The sequence below is a fragment of the Cyphomyrmex costatus genome, unplaced genomic scaffold, assembly GCF_001594065.2.
Source record: "Cyphomyrmex costatus isolate MS0001 unplaced genomic scaffold, Ccosl1.0 scaffold196, whole genome shotgun sequence".
Taxonomy (NCBI): domain Eukaryota; kingdom Metazoa; phylum Arthropoda; class Insecta; order Hymenoptera; family Formicidae; genus Cyphomyrmex; species Cyphomyrmex costatus.
The window spans coordinates 176,980-195,471 of record NW_017275998.1 but is presented as its reverse complement, the minus strand read 5'-3'; the positions used below and the strand labels follow the sequence as shown (position 1 = coordinate 195,471).

The 18,492-nt window shown below is 38.9% G+C and overlaps 1 protein-coding gene across 3 annotated transcripts in view; it reads right to left on the bottom strand.

The window, feature by feature from the left end:
- Eif4g (eukaryotic translation initiation factor 4 gamma) overlaps positions 1-18,492 on the bottom strand; it is a 59,580-nt gene that overhangs the window by 25,193 nt on the left and 15,895 nt on the right. Inside the window, exon 1 of one of the 3 annotated variants that reach the window (XM_018538737.1) lies at positions 6,942-7,311. The exons of the other annotated variants lie outside the window; for them this stretch is intronic. Within the exon in view, the coding sequence (XP_018394239.1) occupies positions 6,942-7,311 (370 nt within the window). Of the gene's footprint in view, positions 1-6,941; positions 7,312-18,492 lie in introns of those variants that run through there. 3 annotated transcript variants of the gene reach the window in all.

Below are 18,492 nucleotides of genomic sequence, written 5' to 3'. Positions count from 1 at the left end.
TGCGGAATCCGCGCGAATCCGCGCGTCGATTCTTCGGACGACGGCGTGTCGTTACGAGAGCGTAACACTGAGAGCGCGACAACCAGATTCGAACGTGGACAAACGCATCGACGGTCCGACCTCGCGGACAGCCATGTTGCCAGTTGCACATGTGGGCAGGGACCGGGGCGCAGCGCTGCCATCTGTGCCGCCACGGCGGCATCGATTCGCAGTCGTCCAGGAGCGACCCCGCCGGAAATGCGCGCCACTCCGCGAAGCTTATACTCTCAACACGCGTTTCCTGTACCTCGACGCCTTCGATCCAAATAGGCTTGGATCCAGGCTTTGGATCGAATGAACGCGCGCGACGACAATCTCGCAAAAACGATTCCGAAAATTCCGAAGGAAATGCAGTCTAATTATCCTAATCTTAATTAGTTCCTAAAATAGATTTTAATAAGTTTTAATCCGATCTAATTAATTGCTTGTTTGTTTGACCTTTTTACCCAATTTCATTACATTTACATTGTCATTTTCAACCAGGAAATTGATATTGTTCTCCTAAAATAGTTTTACGTCAAAGGTTAAAGGTTATGGTACATTACAAAATGTTGAGCAACAAACAAATCAACGTTCGATAATTTATTATTAATTAAATTATTATTTTATGTTCTGTGATTGGCGAATTCGCTAACTGCTTATGTCTTATTACTTTAGCTCATTTTACAATTGCTAAAGTAATTGTAGTTGTATAAGAATTGAAATATTCTAATATCGATCCGACTATGAATAATTAATTACAGCTACGATTGTGTAATTATTGTAAAATGAGTTTTACACTGTTTATTTACTTTTTTTTTTTTAGTTCTAAGAATTAGAAAAGAATAAAGAGGAAATTAACCGAGATTAAAGTTAATCTGAATTGGTACAAGTTGTAAGAGGATCGACCAATCACAGCCGAATACGATGAGAATAATCGACTACGATTGGTCAATTTCTTACAGCTTGTTGTACAATATTACTCCCATTGTAGACGAACCCAGAAGTTATCGAGAGGAGCGCTGCAAAGTATTCGTGTCGTTTGGCGAACTAAACATCAATTTTTCACGAGACATCTCTCAAGAGGAGTCTCTTGAAGGAATCGCGAATCGAAAATCACACAGCAAGTTGAGAGGTCTGCGATCATTCGTGAAAAAGTTGTCGCTTGAAATTCGGAAAAATTGTTGCCCTTAAAATGAGATAAATATATATACGGCGTTGAAGACAGCCAAGTCCAAGATGCCGAGTGCAAAAAGTGCGATGCGAACAGACCCGAGAATGCATCCCGCGCCGAGTACGATCGAGAGGGGAAGGAGAAGAGAACGGGGCCTATACGGTACGCGCAATCGGGAATGCAGAGTGCCGCGCCTGGCTCCACCATACGTCATTTCCGGAGATGAATGACGTATGCAGGTCTCACACCCCACCCACTGGATCGCCGATCCCCTCGGCGCCGAATGACGCGGCGCGTCAAGCCGACAGCTGCACGGAGTTGTTACGGTGTGTGCGCGCACCGATTCCAAACAGACTTTGACTCCTGGTAACGCTAACGAGCCTTAAACGCGCCGATCGGAAGCGCTACGGTACCGCTGCGCGAATGCGGGACGCTCGCGGAGAGTCGCGAGGCTCGAAGTAGAGGACGGTTAAGTTAGGTTAGGGTTAACCTCGCCGCTCTCGGGGGAGCCACGTGGCGCGCGCGGGCATCGATATTATCAGAGAAACGAGAAAGATATCGAGCGTGGAAACGTTGCTCTTCGTGCTCCACGATGTTACATGAATCGCTCCGAGATCTTGGATGGAGAAAGAGAATTCAATAAATCACACTTGAAGAATTCAGCCAGTTGACCAGGAACGATTGGTCTATGCTTTCTCCATTTGACATTTCGGAACGATTTCAGTATTGTGATGATAAAAAACTTGTTTCTTGTAGCACTTCTTGCACACTGTTATCTTCTTTTTTCCTTTAAAAAAATGCTCTCCACGTTGAAGAAAAAAAAAAGATAAACTATATCAGAAGTTAAGCTTAAAAAAAAACAGACCAAATTACGATACATCACAAAAAAAGGTTCGATCGGTTTAATCTGAAAGAATATAAAAATATGTAAAGACAGGGAGGTGTCGGTAATAGTTCTGTTCCCTTTACCTGAACTTGCAAATTCCATTCCTTTCCAAGGTAAACAAAAGGATTCTCTTCCGGTAAAAGAAGAGAGAAAAAAGACAAACTATGCAAGAATTTCAGCTAAAGAGAACAGGCCTAAGACTCGCAACGAGATTACCGACCTCCGTGTGTCTGCATATTTTTTCTGCTCTTTCGAGGGATATAATTCATTCGAATCTTTTTTTCGTGAGATCTGATTCTCGTCCGAGTGTTGCATTATCTTTGACACAGATGATTTTATCTTTTTGTTACTCGATGGAATGTTAAGGACAGAACGATGTTCGCTCAGATTTGTAAATGATCAGTAAACGAAAAGCATCCTAAATTTTGTGAACCATAACCCTTTTTTTCTGACTGCACTGAAAAAAAAATTGAATATAGCATAGCAATTTTTGATTGGTTATTGCAAGCAAAAATTGGATGCTGCAGCCAATTAAAAATACTATGCCATATTTTATACGTCTAAATTACTGCAGTAGCCAACCTTTTCTTTCAGTGTAACCGTACTTGAGTGTCTAGATGAGAGCCATTAAAGATTTGAAAAAGAAAGACCTTGCGAATGTAACAAGGGACGACCGACGATCGATGTCACGTGGTAATGAATGATATCGTAGAGTCGCGAGACGGAAGCTCGCCGTAGATCGATTTGTCGACGGGTCGTTTTCGCGCCATTAATCACAATTTACCCAATAGTCCGATCATTAAATCATCCCGAAAGCTATTTCCTTTGCGAATAGAATGTTAGAAAGAAAATTTTACCTTGGAATTTAACATGTTAACTTCGTGACTGAACACGTCAATAATGTGCGATAAAAACGAGTACGAAGACAGCGTTTCGAAAGGTCCAAATTATATTTCGGCTTATCGGGAGGTATTTACCAATGCTGTTTCTCAACGTGAGAGAGAAGAGAGAAGAACGAGATGGAACGGGACGTATCGCACGAAGGGAAAGGATCGAACGTACCTTCACGACGGCACAAGGTGGAAAGCGTTTTATCGATTGACCTATATCGTGAATTGTCTAAAGCGCCGTCCAGGGGCGCTAAGAACTAACCTAAATAGCAAACCGCCCCCGATATATCGATATCCGCATACCAGGGAAAAACGCCCGGCCATGTTTGATAAAAAGAATTTGAATAAATCTCCACTCGGTGCATTTCAGCTCATCATCCCGCCAGAATATTTTTCCTCCAGAGACGATTCGAGACTCTGATTACTCAACGAAAAGCAGCATAGATAACGATAAAATAATAATAACAAAGAAATGTTGCACTCTAAAGGAAATTGATTTTTCTACATGGAAAGAGTAATTTTGCGGAAGGAGCTAAAAATTTAGATAAGTACATGTTTGAAAATAATGTTCCTGGAGTATCAAAATAATTAGGTAGGACGACAAAATTAGTTACTAGAATCAAACATTTTTCGATATTTATTTTCAAAAATTGAGAAACATTATTTCGATGGTCCAACAAAATTATTTACAGATCTAGCTAAATTTTTAGATTCTTCAGCACTCTTGCTCTTCCCCAAAATTTAGGAAGGGGGCTTCTTACTCCCTCCTTAAATTTTGACAGAGAACGAATTATGAAAATTATTTGAGCGATAAAAAATTAAACTTATTGCCCGATTTGTAGCTCATGCTCGTATTTATCAATGTATATTAACTTTAACCTCGGTTCAATTCACTGTACACCTTTTTTTAACTTTTAGAATCAAAATTAAATTGAACCAAGATTAAATTTATACCACAATGATAAAAACGGGCGTCATACGTTATTAAGAAAGTTCGTTGGCAGTTCTTACCTTCGAGAGAGAGGGAGAGGGAGGGAGGGAGGGAGAGAGGGAGAGAGAGAGAAGAGGTTGGTTTTGATACATAAATACTTCAACAAGTTTTATGTTAAGATAAAGTCTCATCTCTCCCATTCGACAAAAATTCTGGATACGCTAATGCCAATGCAGTTTAATTTTAATCTCGGTTCAACTGACTCTTCATCGTTTTCTAGTTTCTATAAGAATTAAAGAAAGACGAAGAGCAAGTGGAACCGAGATTGAAGTTAATATCTACATTGATAGAAGCGGGCATAAGCCTCCACAAAACCAATGGGATTAAAATCGATGTTGAAAGCTTCATACGTGTTAGAGAGCTTAAATATGTCATCGTTTTAACGTGACAGCGGCATTGTACTCATCCTCGCGAAGGAAAGAGAGCAGGCAGAGGAGAGGAGAACGGGAGAGGGGAGAGAGGGGGGGGGAGCACGACGGACTCGAACCCGTGCGTCTGCAAATAGACGCGAACGATTCGACTCTTGACAGATAGGTCACCGGGTTAGATTAACTACCCCCGGTGCGCTCGAAAATAACGCGACTCGCATCATTCCGCTCTGTGATTGCGCGCACACGCGCGCCGATATTCGGCGACCGTGTTGGTCGCGCGCGATAAAAAAAGAGGAAAAAAAAAAAGCAGAGGAAAGGTTCAACGATCGCGATGCGACAGAGGCCGAGAGTCGTCTCTCGAAATTACGTTAGCGCAGGTCGTATCGCGCGACGGATTCAAGGACGAGTTCTCTATACGAGAGAACGTCGGAAATAGTAAATAAATATACGAACAATAAGCAGAGAAGCGAAAGACTGTGCTACCATCGTTGGTCGCGATGTCTTCATGTCCACGATGGAGCAAGCCAATGGCTACGTTTGCGTTCTAAATATATGGAAGCTCGTTTGAAAGGGATAGTTTTGTTGGAAGTGGCGTTTTCGACCGCGGTGAATTTGAAGCGATCTAAGTTGGATTAAACGTGACGTAGCGTGCTTTATTACTGATGGAGCATGCGACGTTCGTTAATCCAACTCACGTCGGTCCGAACTCATTGCGATAAAAAAATGCAGTATAAAAACTGGCTGAAGATCCAAAAGCAATTTTATTGGACCGCCAAAATAATTAGATATGTAGGACTCTAAACTGGTTGCCAGGTGTCGAAATTTTTTGGGATTCCTATACGTAATTATTTTGATAATCCAACAAAATTTTTTTTTCTAATCTAAATCTAAATTTTTAGATACTATATACAAAATCGTTCCTTTCGTGCACGAATCTGAGCATGCAAAAAAAAAAAAATCGCGCTACGTTATAGGTTCGTATCCGGGGACTACTACACACATACGGTGATTGAGAGAGACTGCAAATTAGAATTCAATTTAGGATAAAGCGCACCAGGATTAAAGTTATCCGATTGGCCGAATTCTATTCTCCAATTTGCAGCCCTCAATTTTCAATGCGTAGCCTGATATGAGCTGTCGACAGAAATCAAACGTGAAGCTATTCGATGCGTTGCAAGGCAAAAGCAAGCAAGAGCGTGAATCAAATGGCACGAATTAAAATAAGATCGAACTACGCGTCGTATAGGTAGAGATGTTTTGAACTGTGTATCCGAATGTCTCACTTTGCGCCGTGTTATCGTTCACGGTGTTGTTCGCGTTATCAGCGCGTACACACAGGCCAATATTTTAAAACACACTTGCTAATAATCAAACTCAATTCTCACGATACAAAGAACCGTCATAAATTAAATTACATTATTCCTTCCAAACTACAATATATTAGTCAAATTATATTTATTAATTATATTAAATCTCAAGGATAAATTTCAAGGATATCAAGCGACAATTTTAGTTTCATCCATTTTGAATAAAAAGTAAGTACGATATTTTAGACTAATTTACATATTGAACTAGTTGAACCTATTTTGTTTAGCATTTTTTTAGTATTTTCTTTAATTAAGTGTAGATATTGTAGAAATAACAATACAATACCGTTTGAGAATTTTAAGTCTAATAGCGATATTGTTAGTATACGGCATTCATATTGCAATTTTAATCAATAAAATTAGCATTTAACTTGCTCTCTCTCTCTCTCTTCATTAATTAAAGTGTTGGATAGTTTAGAGATGGAAAGAGTTTACCGAGCGGAGGGCTTCAAGTTCGATTCTAAACCATCTCTCGTGTAAGCAATTTTGAGTGAAAATGTTACACTGAGTGAAAATACTCAGCAAAAACAAGTATCAATTGCAAGAGATAAGGTAAATAAATCTGGCATTCTATGGAGGACGGAAGTTGAAACAGACGAGAACCACAATCGATTCAGAACAATAAACATCCGGTGTCGATACGTGCAGACAGGCGACTTTTGAGATCGATGAATCGTCTTATACTGACTTTCGGTCAGCTGTTTGGCGCACATCCAGCGTACAGTCTTCTCTCGATCAGACTACGTAGAGTGGTATCTGACTGTTGGCTAAATAATTATAACTCGCTAACTATCGAGCATTATCATCGATTAACGTCAAGTCGAGACGTCGTAAGGTGTAATCGACATTGAATTTTCCACAACAAGCCTACAAAATCATAAGAAATTGACCAATCACAGTCGAACATGAGAAGAATAATCGACCATGATGGATAATTAAAGACCAGCGCATAGAGCTTTGCATAACGCATAAAGTCGGCGGAAATCAACCAATCGGAGTTTTTATATTTCATGGAAAGGAGGGAAACGAAGGGCTGCGATTGGTTGATTTTTTTTTTTACGCGTTAAAGGCGAGATGTGTTCCCCCAAAATTTAAAGTATCTCAAGTCTAATAGTTAATTCTAACGGGAAGAAAGTAAAAGATGAGAATCGAGAGAAACGTAAAAAAATTTCCGTGACCGCACACGTCTGTGTCCGCGGGGCGTGGGGGCGAGCACGCCGCGCGCGTCTCCCTCTTCTACTTACTATTCGCGGCGACTCGGTATTGGGGCGGCATTTGCGTTTGCTGCTGCTGCTGCGGTGGTTGCTGCTGCTGCTGCGGTTGCTGCTGGTGATGCTGATGATGATGATGGCCGAGATGACTGATGTTGACGGTGAGCTGGGGATGCGCCAGTTGATTGAGGTGGGGACTCGGTGACGGCGGCGGCGGCGGTTGATGGCCGGGATGCACATGGTGGTTGTGACCAGGCTGCGGATTCTGCGGATGCGACGCCGCCGTGAGAGGGTGGTGATGATGAGGACCGCCACAGTGCGGCAGTAGACAATGCATGGGTCCTAAGGCACCGACGGCGACACCCACTGCGCCCTCCTTCGAGACGCCATATCTCGAAACCATTCTACCGGATGGAGCAGCCCGGTAGCTGCTAGGCTTTGCCTTCGTGCGAGAGCGACTTCGCTCCGCACTACTTCTCTCCTCTCGCTGCTGCTACTGCTTGCTTCTCCTCCTCCTCTCCGCCACGCAGGCCGCCTCACCCTCGCCTTCGCCACACGGCTGAGATCCTCCCCTCCCCTCCGTTTCCTCGATCGGTGGTTAGAGACGACCCGACGCCGTCGACGAGGCTCCACGAGGTATATTTACGTAACGGTAAACGCGGCAATAGAACGAATTCGCGAGCATCGTCGCGATCCGTCGTCGCGCCTTCTCTCTCGATGCCTCTCGCACACAGGTCGCCGTGTGAGAATTGCCGGATTGTCGTGAAAGTGCTGGCGATTCTTCTTCTTCTTCCTCTCCTCGGTGGCGCGCTTCACACATATGCACACACAACAACACACACACACACACGCGCGTCACGACCGTTACGGTTTCGGCCGTGCTTGCTTGCTTGCTTGCTTCCTTCCTTCCTCGACGTGCACACCACCTCGTCGCGCGCGACGACCCGTCAACTCGTCGATCGTCGGCAATGGCGCGCCATGGTGACCGCGCGAGCGTCTATTACTCCACTCGCTGCTCGTCGTCAGTAGTCCTAAATCTCCGCCGTCCTCGACGGATGATGGCCCGCGTCGCGCTTCCCCTCACGAGCGGCGGCATCAAGCATCGCCGGTGAGTCCGTACTGTCGTTCACTATAGAGTCGCCCCATCGAAGGGGGATTAATACCAAGAGACGTACACGTGGTCGGGGAATCTTACGGTTTAGGGAGAAGGAGAGAGAGAGAAAGGAAGAGAGAGAGAGAGAGAGAGAGCGCGAGAGCTCTCACACAGTCGTCCGCGATCACTCACTTGACGTGACCTTCTCTATATAACACCTGCGGGAACGAATACCTTACGAGGATGTCGCGCGACCGTCGCGCGGCCGTCGCCGACTGTCACGGGAGAATCGTCGTCGCCGTCGTCGCGCGTGCACGTCGCTCGCGTACTCGGCATAGGTGGCGGACTATCGCAGCTCGTCCAAAATCGATATTTAAGGCTCGACCGGCGCGGCGCGTCGTCTCTCCCTCCTCTCTCTCTCTCCTTCTTTCTCTCTCTTGCGCGCGCCCTTCGTCGTTTACGTGTATATGTGTGTTCGTGTGTTCGCCCACTCCCGCGCTACGGAGTAACACTACTAACTGCGGCGTGCCGTTGAAACGCGACGAGCGGGACACGCGCGGCTTATTTTATCCAAGTCGGGAGCCGGCCACGCGGAGCGCCGTCGCCGTCGCCGCCGCCGCGCCGCTCCGTTCCGTCGTCGATGAAAACGAGAATGAGAGACAATTTTTAGACGTCCGCTCTCCTCCGTGAGAGAGAGAGACAGAGAGAGATCGGGAGACGGCGGCGAGGAGGCTCCTGTTGTCCTCCGCAACGGGGCCAATCGGGCGCGTTCGGTCGCGCGCCGAGAAGTGCCGAGCGCGCCAAACTCTCGCTCCGCGACGAGCCCGAGGAGCGTGTGTAACCCCTCCGCGTACGTCGAGGAGAGATGCGTACTTCGCGAATTGCCTCGAACGGAAGGATCAAGACGGTGAGAGAGCAAGAACGATTCTCCGCCCGATCGCTTTTTGTTTTGCGTCGATCGTCACGCGTTCTCTCTTACTCGCGCGTGCAGCGCGCACTCACACACGTACCGCGCTGCCGCCGCTCTGCCTCCAACACAGCGCGCGCACACGCACGTATAATGGCGCGGGCTGAACGTTCGCGACACACGATACACGGGAATGTCCCTGAACGGCACACGTCCGGCAAACTGCTGACGGATAGACGGAAAGAAAGAGAGCGCGATCGTGAGAGCGTTCCTCGTTCCACTGTGAATTCACACCGTTACGAAGTTGACCGAATGAATGTTCAGATTCGATGAAACCAAGTAAACTCGGGGTGACGCGAGCGTACCCCTTCGCCAAGGGACGCGTTTAGTTCAACTGAGGAGCCAGTCAGAGCAGGCGAGCCCTTCCCATACCGACCTACCAACGAATCACGTATCGCCAGTATTGACCCCAACGCCATCTACCTTCTCTGCGAATAAGGAGATGCAGGAACGTAATAACGTGATTGGGGGACCTTCCTCCGCCCACCCCAAACACCGCTTTTCTCCAAAACTTGGTACTTTTATTGAGAAACAAGTTTAAGATTCCGGAACACAATAGATGGAGGAAACTAAGGCTTAAGGAAATAGGCTCACTCGGTATAATCTGTTCTCACACATTTGATTGTGATTGATAAATTCCTTGAGACTTACCCAGGTAGCGCACGTACGTTTTATATTTTCTAAACGTATCCAACGCTTTACCGTTAAGTGTCAATAAGATACGTTTTATCTGAAAATTATGGTTTTTAAAACCATAATTTAAAAACGTATTTTTCACGTATTTGTGATACAATAATACAAGAATTATAACTTTTTAATTCAAAATTTTATGTGTACATGAATGTGTATATATTACATATTTATGTACGTGTGGATGCGTGCACGCATATAATTACATAAATTTTGAAGATTACTGTAAGTTTTCAAATACTTCATTTACATGATGTTTGTAACTGTGCGACATTTTATTATGTGACATTACAGAAAATACAATAATAAATACATATGTTAGAATGCATTAATTTATATTACACATATAAAAATATATATATATTATTTAAAAAAAGACCAACGTTTTCTTTATACGTGAAAAAATTCGCTTTTTCGCGGAATTAATGAAGTAATATATTTATGTATCCTAAAAATTTTTTTTTAATAAAATTGAATCAATTGTTTAAGAAAATTATTTTAATGATTTATTCAACTTTATTTAAAAGATACGTATGTATAGGTATGTGAACGTATTATTAAAATAATTCGGTGAAAAAGCAAATACCGGAAGAAAAAATCGTATTTCGTTTCTTAAAGGATATCTTGACCATGTCTTAAACGTTTTTTTTTTTTGTCAGAAAACATTTAAGTTTTACTTTAACGTTTTTCGAATAGACGCTTTAACCAATCAGAAACGTTTCCAAAAGTTGATTGTGAAACGTTTCAAAGAAACATTTATGAAAAACGTTTTTCAAACGAATATGTACTACCTGAGCAAGGAGGGAGAGAGGGAGAGGGAGAGAGGGAGGGAGAGAGAGAGAGAGAGAGAGAGAGAGAGAGAGAGAGAGAGAAATCCTGCATAACGTATAATGTATAAAAAAATGAGCAATCGAAGTTCTTTGTTTCTTTCTTTCCTTTTCTCGAAATAAAAGAGTGGTTGATTTTCTCATGTCTCATGCGTTATGCAAAAATCTGTGTTTCTGCCCAAACTTTAAATATGAAGTTTTATGGTTTGTGCCGCAAAACTTTGCGCAATATTTTGTTATTTGATCGAAGAAAAACTTCTTATTTCATTTTAGTTATTGTACATGTGTAACGTGTCTATATAATGCAACGTATTGTTATAATACTGACATAATTAAAAAAATTGTCATTTTCTAACTTCTTGCAAAAATACGGGAACATAAAATAAAAAAAGCACATTTTTATTCCTTTATTAATGCCACATATATCGCTCATTTGCTGTGATATAATTAAAAAATTATAATTTTATAGTTGCTTGCAAAAAATGAAAACTTAAAAAAATAAACAACCATTAAAAATTGTTATTCCTGTAATAGTGCAACGTATATCGTTCATTTGTTACAACATCGACATAATTAAAAAACCGTTATTGTTAATTGTTGTAGATAAAAAACAAAAACGAAAAAAATAAAGAATATATTTTAAAAGAACACATTTTTATTCCTCTACAGTCAGTATTTCACCAAAATTGCATTTCAAAATTAATATTACCAAATTTTTTTAATGATTCACAATATTAAAATTTATCTGCTGAAAAACTTTGCTTTTTAGTTGTATCGTTGTAGCAAATAATAGATAATACAATCATACGTTATCATGATAGCACAGTTCTACATATAGAATCATTAAAAAATAAGAGTATCAGCAATAAAGATTATATGCTGCATATTTCGCTGAAATCCCAATCTCTATTTAATTCCAAGTTTAGTCAGTATTTATTTTAAAAAAATTGTTTCATTTTTGCCCTCGTTTATCGAGATAATATCGATAAATCTTCCTTCTGGTTCTCAAATCACTTGCTATCATAGTGTGTTTATTGTATAACATATGTATTACTTAAGGTATGCATTTCATTACGAAACATGTTAAACATATTTAAAATTAAATATATTTAATAGAACTGGATATACGGATTCATATTGAAAATATTATTCAAGCATGAAGAAGATCCAGCTTAGATCGTTGAGGCTTCCGTTACACAGCAAATGTATTTCGTCATCGTTCTAATAGCATGACGATGCTAATTTGTACATACCTGTCAAATTGTCACAAAGGAACGCTAGTAAAGTCTATGTACCGCGCCCAGTGAGGTACAATGAACAACGATACGCTTAGGATCGACCCTATACAGATACAAGACCCTTCAAGTGCTGTAAATGCGGAAATTCAAATGGAAGACAATATGAATGAACATAATATATATTTTCAATAAACGTATAGAGTCCACATGTCAAAAAGAAATTTTTCAAGGACCTGCTTACCTTTTTTTGAACTTAAAAAAGTGAGTGACATTTTACATCTTTTTTCATTTATTCATACAAATTGTATTATCTTAAGAGAATCTTGTAAAGAATTTCGAGTAAATAATCCGAAGACACGATCAAAGAAAATACGATTACCTATTTATGGTACGTATAATATATCATTTTGGGGACTGAAAATTCTAATAAAAAATGATAGACATATATAAAAGAATGTAAACGTAATTTATAAGAATTTTTTGTTAGAATTTCGTCGAGTATTGTTATGATACGAAATTGAAAATATGTTTTTACTACTTTCCTTTGTATATTATTTTTAATAGTAATTTCTTTTCTTCTTAGATTTTAGTTTTTCTAAAGAAAAAAATCGAAGATTATCTATAATACGTCAAACATGGCCCCTTATAATATGTATGAAAATGTATAATATGAAAATATATAATATGTTATTTTACGACTAATACTTTTAAAGAAATTGAAAAATAAGACAGGCAAACGAAACTTATTTACATCAAAATGAACTCCTGCAGAATTGTAGTAGTAGTCTTGCTATTGTTGATTTAACATGAACCTCTACTGTTAGAAAGTAAATAGTCCTGTCTTCTCTTTCCCTGCAAAGGTCACTTTTATACTCGTTTGGTAAAAGCAATTTACCTTGAAATATCTTACACGATCGAATTCCAACGGTTTTCTTAGAAACATGAAAATAAATGACAAATTTTTCTCATGAATTTTTTAAATGTGTGTTAGAAAATCTTTTATGAATTTAAAGAAATATAAAGAGAAACAACAAAATTTGTTAAGAATTTAATAAAATATAAATTAGAAAATAATGAAACTGATAGAAAAGTCAAATAAACGAGCAATTAATTAGGTCAAAGACTGAAACTAGTTTATTAAGTCATCAAGAAAGAATTAAAACTAGTTATGAATCTGTTAGCGTTCGTTGAAGTTTTAGCTTAATACTTGGACACATATTCCATTGGGTGATTTAGAATTATGATTCCATTTCATCCTTTGATTCTGAAGTTCGAAACTATATGTACTTTAAGATGACTTCATAAACTTTAATTTTATGTTCTCGCTTTTCAATGAAGAAATTTTGTTTTTAATATAGATTTCTCAGTATGTGATGCATAAAAGAAGCATATTCATTGATTCTTATAATTATCTATTTTATCAAATCTCTGTATTTTAAATGTAGTTTAGAAGATACTAGAATTTTGTTTTATAATAAAAATTGATGAAGTAATTGTTGATGAAAACTTGGCTGAAAAAATAAAAGATCGTTACATTTATCAAATATTTAAACATTTTAGAATTCAAGTAAGTTTTAATTTTTACTAAAAGAAAATTCCTTAAAATTTTAAAAATCAAAATTTCAAGAGGTAAATATAGGAAGATAAAAAAATCTGAGAAATAAAACAAAAAATAAAAAAAAATGAAAATATATATATAATAGAGAAATAGTAAGAAACACATTCAATTATTTCATATCACGTACCCACATACAGAAAAACAACATTTCGTTGCTAAGAATAGATTACTTAATTTATTTTCTTTCAAGTAGCTGTTATTGTATGTAACAAAGAATATTTTCTTGATTAAAATCTTAAAATATGTTACAAGTTTTAAGAAAACTCATTAATATGTACTCAAAACAAGATTTATTTCCTTTTCAAGAATATTATAAAATTATTAAAGAAACGAGACTTTATATACTAAGCAAATAAAATTTCTTTTAACTTAATAATCTTGAGTGAGGTAGTCTACTTATTATAGGATAATTAAACTTATCAAGATTCAGAATATACTTTGAATAATTTATTGTTTATGATAAACTTATAACAGACTTGTGGATGTATGAACTTTTAAAATGCTAAAAATAAGTGATTATTATTTGCGTACAGTCTACATTTTTCTGTGTATATATAAAATAACATTCGAAATTCAAGTAGAAAAATCTCGTCAGTCGATTGTCCTATATTATTTTGTACTTTTCAAATTTTTCCATAAACGAAAAAAAAAAGCGTAATTAGACATATCACTCGCGTCATCGAACAATTTGCAAAGACGTACACGACATGGGCGTACTCCCGTAAAGTGGCCCCCCTCCCTCCACTAGTGATAAATAAGTTCTAACACATTCCAAAATTAGGTGCTAGTTAGGTGTTTAAGTGCGAAATTAAATACTCGATTTGTTTGGCACAAAATAAACAAAATATTGGGAGAAGAGAGGGACTGGCTTAACATTAAGTTAGACTCATCTATAAAAAAGTATTTATTGCGTAACAAATAAAACAAATATAAACAGGAATAAATGCTAATTATATGCTTCAAGAAAATGATTACAATATTTCAAAAATATTTTATTATATAGTATATAAACAGAATGTATACAGAATTCAGACACCAGTCGAACGATCGGCTCACAAGAGAGGTTACCTTAAAAAATCAGATGCTCCGACAAATTTGGTATATTAAAATATTTCTTTTTTAATATTATTTAAAGATATCAAGTCTCCGAATTAAGTGATTTGTTCGGTTTAGGAAAAATTTTGACCGAAAAGTTGATCGAGCGACTAGCTTACAAGAGTGAAGTAGTAAGTACTAAAAAATTAGATGCGATTACAAACACCTAATTCGGCGACTTGATATCATAAAATAATATTATAAAAGAAATATTTTAACATTAAATACGTAAAAGCACCCAATTTTTTAATATCACTTTATTCTATAGTAAGCTAGGTCGACTTTTCGGTTCAAATTTCTCTTAAACTAAACGAGCACTTAATTCGACGATTATATATCTTAGCAGTGTATAAGAAGAGGAATATTTTAAACTAAATACATAGGAGCATATAATTTTTTAAAGTCAGTTCTCTCCTGTGAGCCGATCGTTCGACTGGCGTTTCTAAGTTCTATATGTATAAGTATAATATATTTTCGAAATATTTTAATCGTTTTCTTGGAACACCTAATTAGCATTTCATTCCGCTATATTTATTTTACATTTACGCAATATATATTTATCTTTTTTTTTTGTATCAGGGTTCTAACTTAATGCTGATCCAACTCCCTCCCCTCAATCATATTTTTTTATTTTCTGCCAAACAAATCGAGCACCTAATTAGTATCTAATTAGCACCTAATTTTAGAACGTATTAGAATTAGCGCTGGTGGGGGGGGGGGGGGGGAGGGAGAGCCAACTTAACAGGGGTGTTGGGCGGATGATACGGAAAGGCGCGTGCACACGGGAAGGTGGAAGGTGAAAGAGAGAAAGGGTGATGCAGCACAGCACCTTGGCGAGAGATGAAGGGGATGACGAAGGGGGAGCGAATTCGCGAATCGCGGTATCGTGTATAGGTGAGGCGGTAACCCAGTTTCGCCAGTGCACCAGGCCAAGCTGCAGCACCGCCGTGAACCGATCGATACCTATATGCACCCGGCGCGCTGCCCACAGCCTAGATTCGCCGACTCTGGTCTAGGATAGGCGCGAGAAGGGGGATACGCCGCGTGACCCCCGTGACCTACATCGGGGGGAGAAGAAGTTTGCGCTGTCAATCGTCTCCGATCCGTTCGAATCGCAATTCCGTTCGTTGTTCCGTATTTTGTTCCGTCGCGATTACGAGAACTCGAGATATACTGCACTACAGGCTCAGGAAGTATCCTTCGTTTGTACACTCGGGGGAAAGTTTATCTATATCAAACATCCAGAACCTTTTTGGATGAACATCGAGACGAATGACGGGACTGATTTATGGGCTGATTTATTAGAATTGATTTATGAACACAGGTATGCAACAGAGTCAAAACTTTTTTTTTTGCTTTATCCGCTTTATACTTAAATGATGGTATATACTCTTCGAATAACCGAATATTCTTCTTATTCCCATGGGTCAAGGAAATTCTATGGAGCAACCGAAATATTAGCATTTCAATTGTCTTATAGAAAAATTTGAAAATTTCCATACACTGAAAAGAGAATTTAAGAGGAAAAAGTTGCCGAATGCGTATTGGTTGTCTAAAATATCTAAATACTCTAAATCATATCTCTCATTCTTATTTTATATTATTACTTGAAATTAGCAACATTTAATAAACATACGAAATAAATAATAAAGAGAAATAAGTAATAAAGACAAATTGTTTTGCGAGTGTTAGCAGTATTTAAAAATAATCAGATATTTAAATTTTCCATCATTTTATGTAACTAATAATAAGATTATGCAATTTTATTATGAATTTTTGTATTTTTATAAAGAGATTTACTGCAAAATATTTTATAATCATTATACATATTTGTTATGAAAATTAAATCGAAATATTTTTATAAAATCTGTCGAGTTTCCTAAATCGTACTGCAAAATAAAACTTACAATTAACAGTAATACAACTAATTACATACAAATAAATATCAAGTAGAGAATATAATAAAACATAGCTCAAGTGGTACACATTCAGAAACTTTAACGCAATAGCTACTAAATGTTAAATGAAATAATGCTAATCAAATATTCGGTTAATATAATCAAATTAATTTTGCTTTCCTAAATATTTAGTAAGTATATTACCAAACATATAATAATACAATCAATCATTAGTAATATTTACTGAATATTTGAGAAAGTAAAATTATTTTTTATTATATTAAAATTATTTCTATTATACTATTTATTATATTATTTTATATTATATCGAGTTAAATTATTTTTTATATAATATACATAAAATTTCATCATTTCGTTATTATTAGACTTTTTTTTTCAGTGTAGGGACTGCCGATTTTCTAAGAGACTTTGAAGAAAATTGGAAATCGTTCATACTCTGAAAAGATGTCTGATTGAAAAGGAATGATCCAGAAGATTCTAATCAAATCGATCAGATTTCTATTTATCTCAACTAGAATTATAATTGACTCAACTATAGGAAATTCAGGTGTCCATTTTCAATCGGAATTCCAATTAATACACCAGACACTTTTTTTTTATCGAGGCAGATGAAAAAAAAGGTCGAGAAAGAGAGATAGAAAGGCGCAGAACTGTAACCTCGGGCAACCTTCGACTGTCTCGGCCTGAAGGTTTCAGCCAGACGAGACGACCGGAGGTTCAAAGTCCTCGAGCGAAAACACGGCTCGGTCTGAATCATACCAAAAATATATACATATTTCGGAGACTCGCTGGGACCGCGCGAGCAAAGTCTTTTTTCGTTATTTACCAAAGGCGCAGATTCTTATCTCGGAGTCCGTCGGAGCGATTGAACTTTTGAATATAATCAGTCGCGAATTGACAGACCGATCGTTTTTCTCGCGCTACTCGCGAAAAAGGAGAGGGAGGGCCGCAAAAATCATTTTTCTCGGGGTCTTTGAGCCCCCGAGCCGTTGACCTTGGAAAGGTAGCATGGAAACCTCGTGGTGTCGAGCGATAGTACGATCTCTTTCTCTTCTCTCTCTCTCTCTCTCTCTCAGTCTGCCTCTCGCCATCTCCGTGTGGGCGTTCGGTAGGTTAGCAGCCTGCGAAAAGTGGGAGAGAGAATGAACAGCGCGGATCGAGGAGGGGAAGGGTGGAGAAAAGGGGTAACTACGCGCCGGCGAATGTCTGGATGGGAGACGGAAAGTCTACGCGCGAGGGAAGGGTCGATATTTATCCACCCCCACGCCGTCATCCCCCTGTCCCGTCCCCACCGGGCAACGACCTACCACCCCCTCGCGGCGTTGCGACCGTTGCGGATCGTCCGTCTCCCTTCGCCACCCTTGCTCGCACGCCCTACCCTACGCATTACGTCGCGTCCTAGCCCTCCAACGACAGCCCTTCCCACCCCTTCCTACCCCGCTTAATTGAACGACACCGTGGTCATGAACGTGCAACGTCCCCGAATGATACTCCACGACCGCCGCATCTATCCCGATAACATGCGAGATGTTCTCTCTCGCCAAGACGTTCGTTTCGCTAAAGCTGCGTTACGTCGTCAACAAATTAAACATTGAAATTTCACGGTACGGGTACGGTCTGACAGTGACCGATGATATCGCTAGGTGAAATTTGCAATTTACGTGTGGAAAACGCACGTATCGCGCTGCCATGCCGTGAATTGAGAAACTAATCTCGAGAAACTCGGTCGGTAAGCAGAAAGCCCATAAACCGCGCGTAAAAATATATATATTTAATGATCGGAATAAGTAAATGGAAGCGTGAAAAATAACGTGTTATCAATCAAGATGGCTTGACGTTTAATGATACCCGAATAACAATGTGGCACGTTTAACATAAATAAATTTAACGCTGACGAAAAATTCTTCATGACTTTTTGCAATCAAATGAATTGCAAAACAGTTGAGTCACTGCTGTTTCTTTTTCTTTCTTTGACGCAAAAATAAATATCGTTATTTGCTACAATAACGACACAATTAAAAAAACAAAGTTTTTTAGGAAATAAAATTGAATATTGTAAAGTATTTAAATTTTGTAATATTAATTTCAAAATGTAATTCCTAAGTATAAACTAATATTATATATATATATATATATA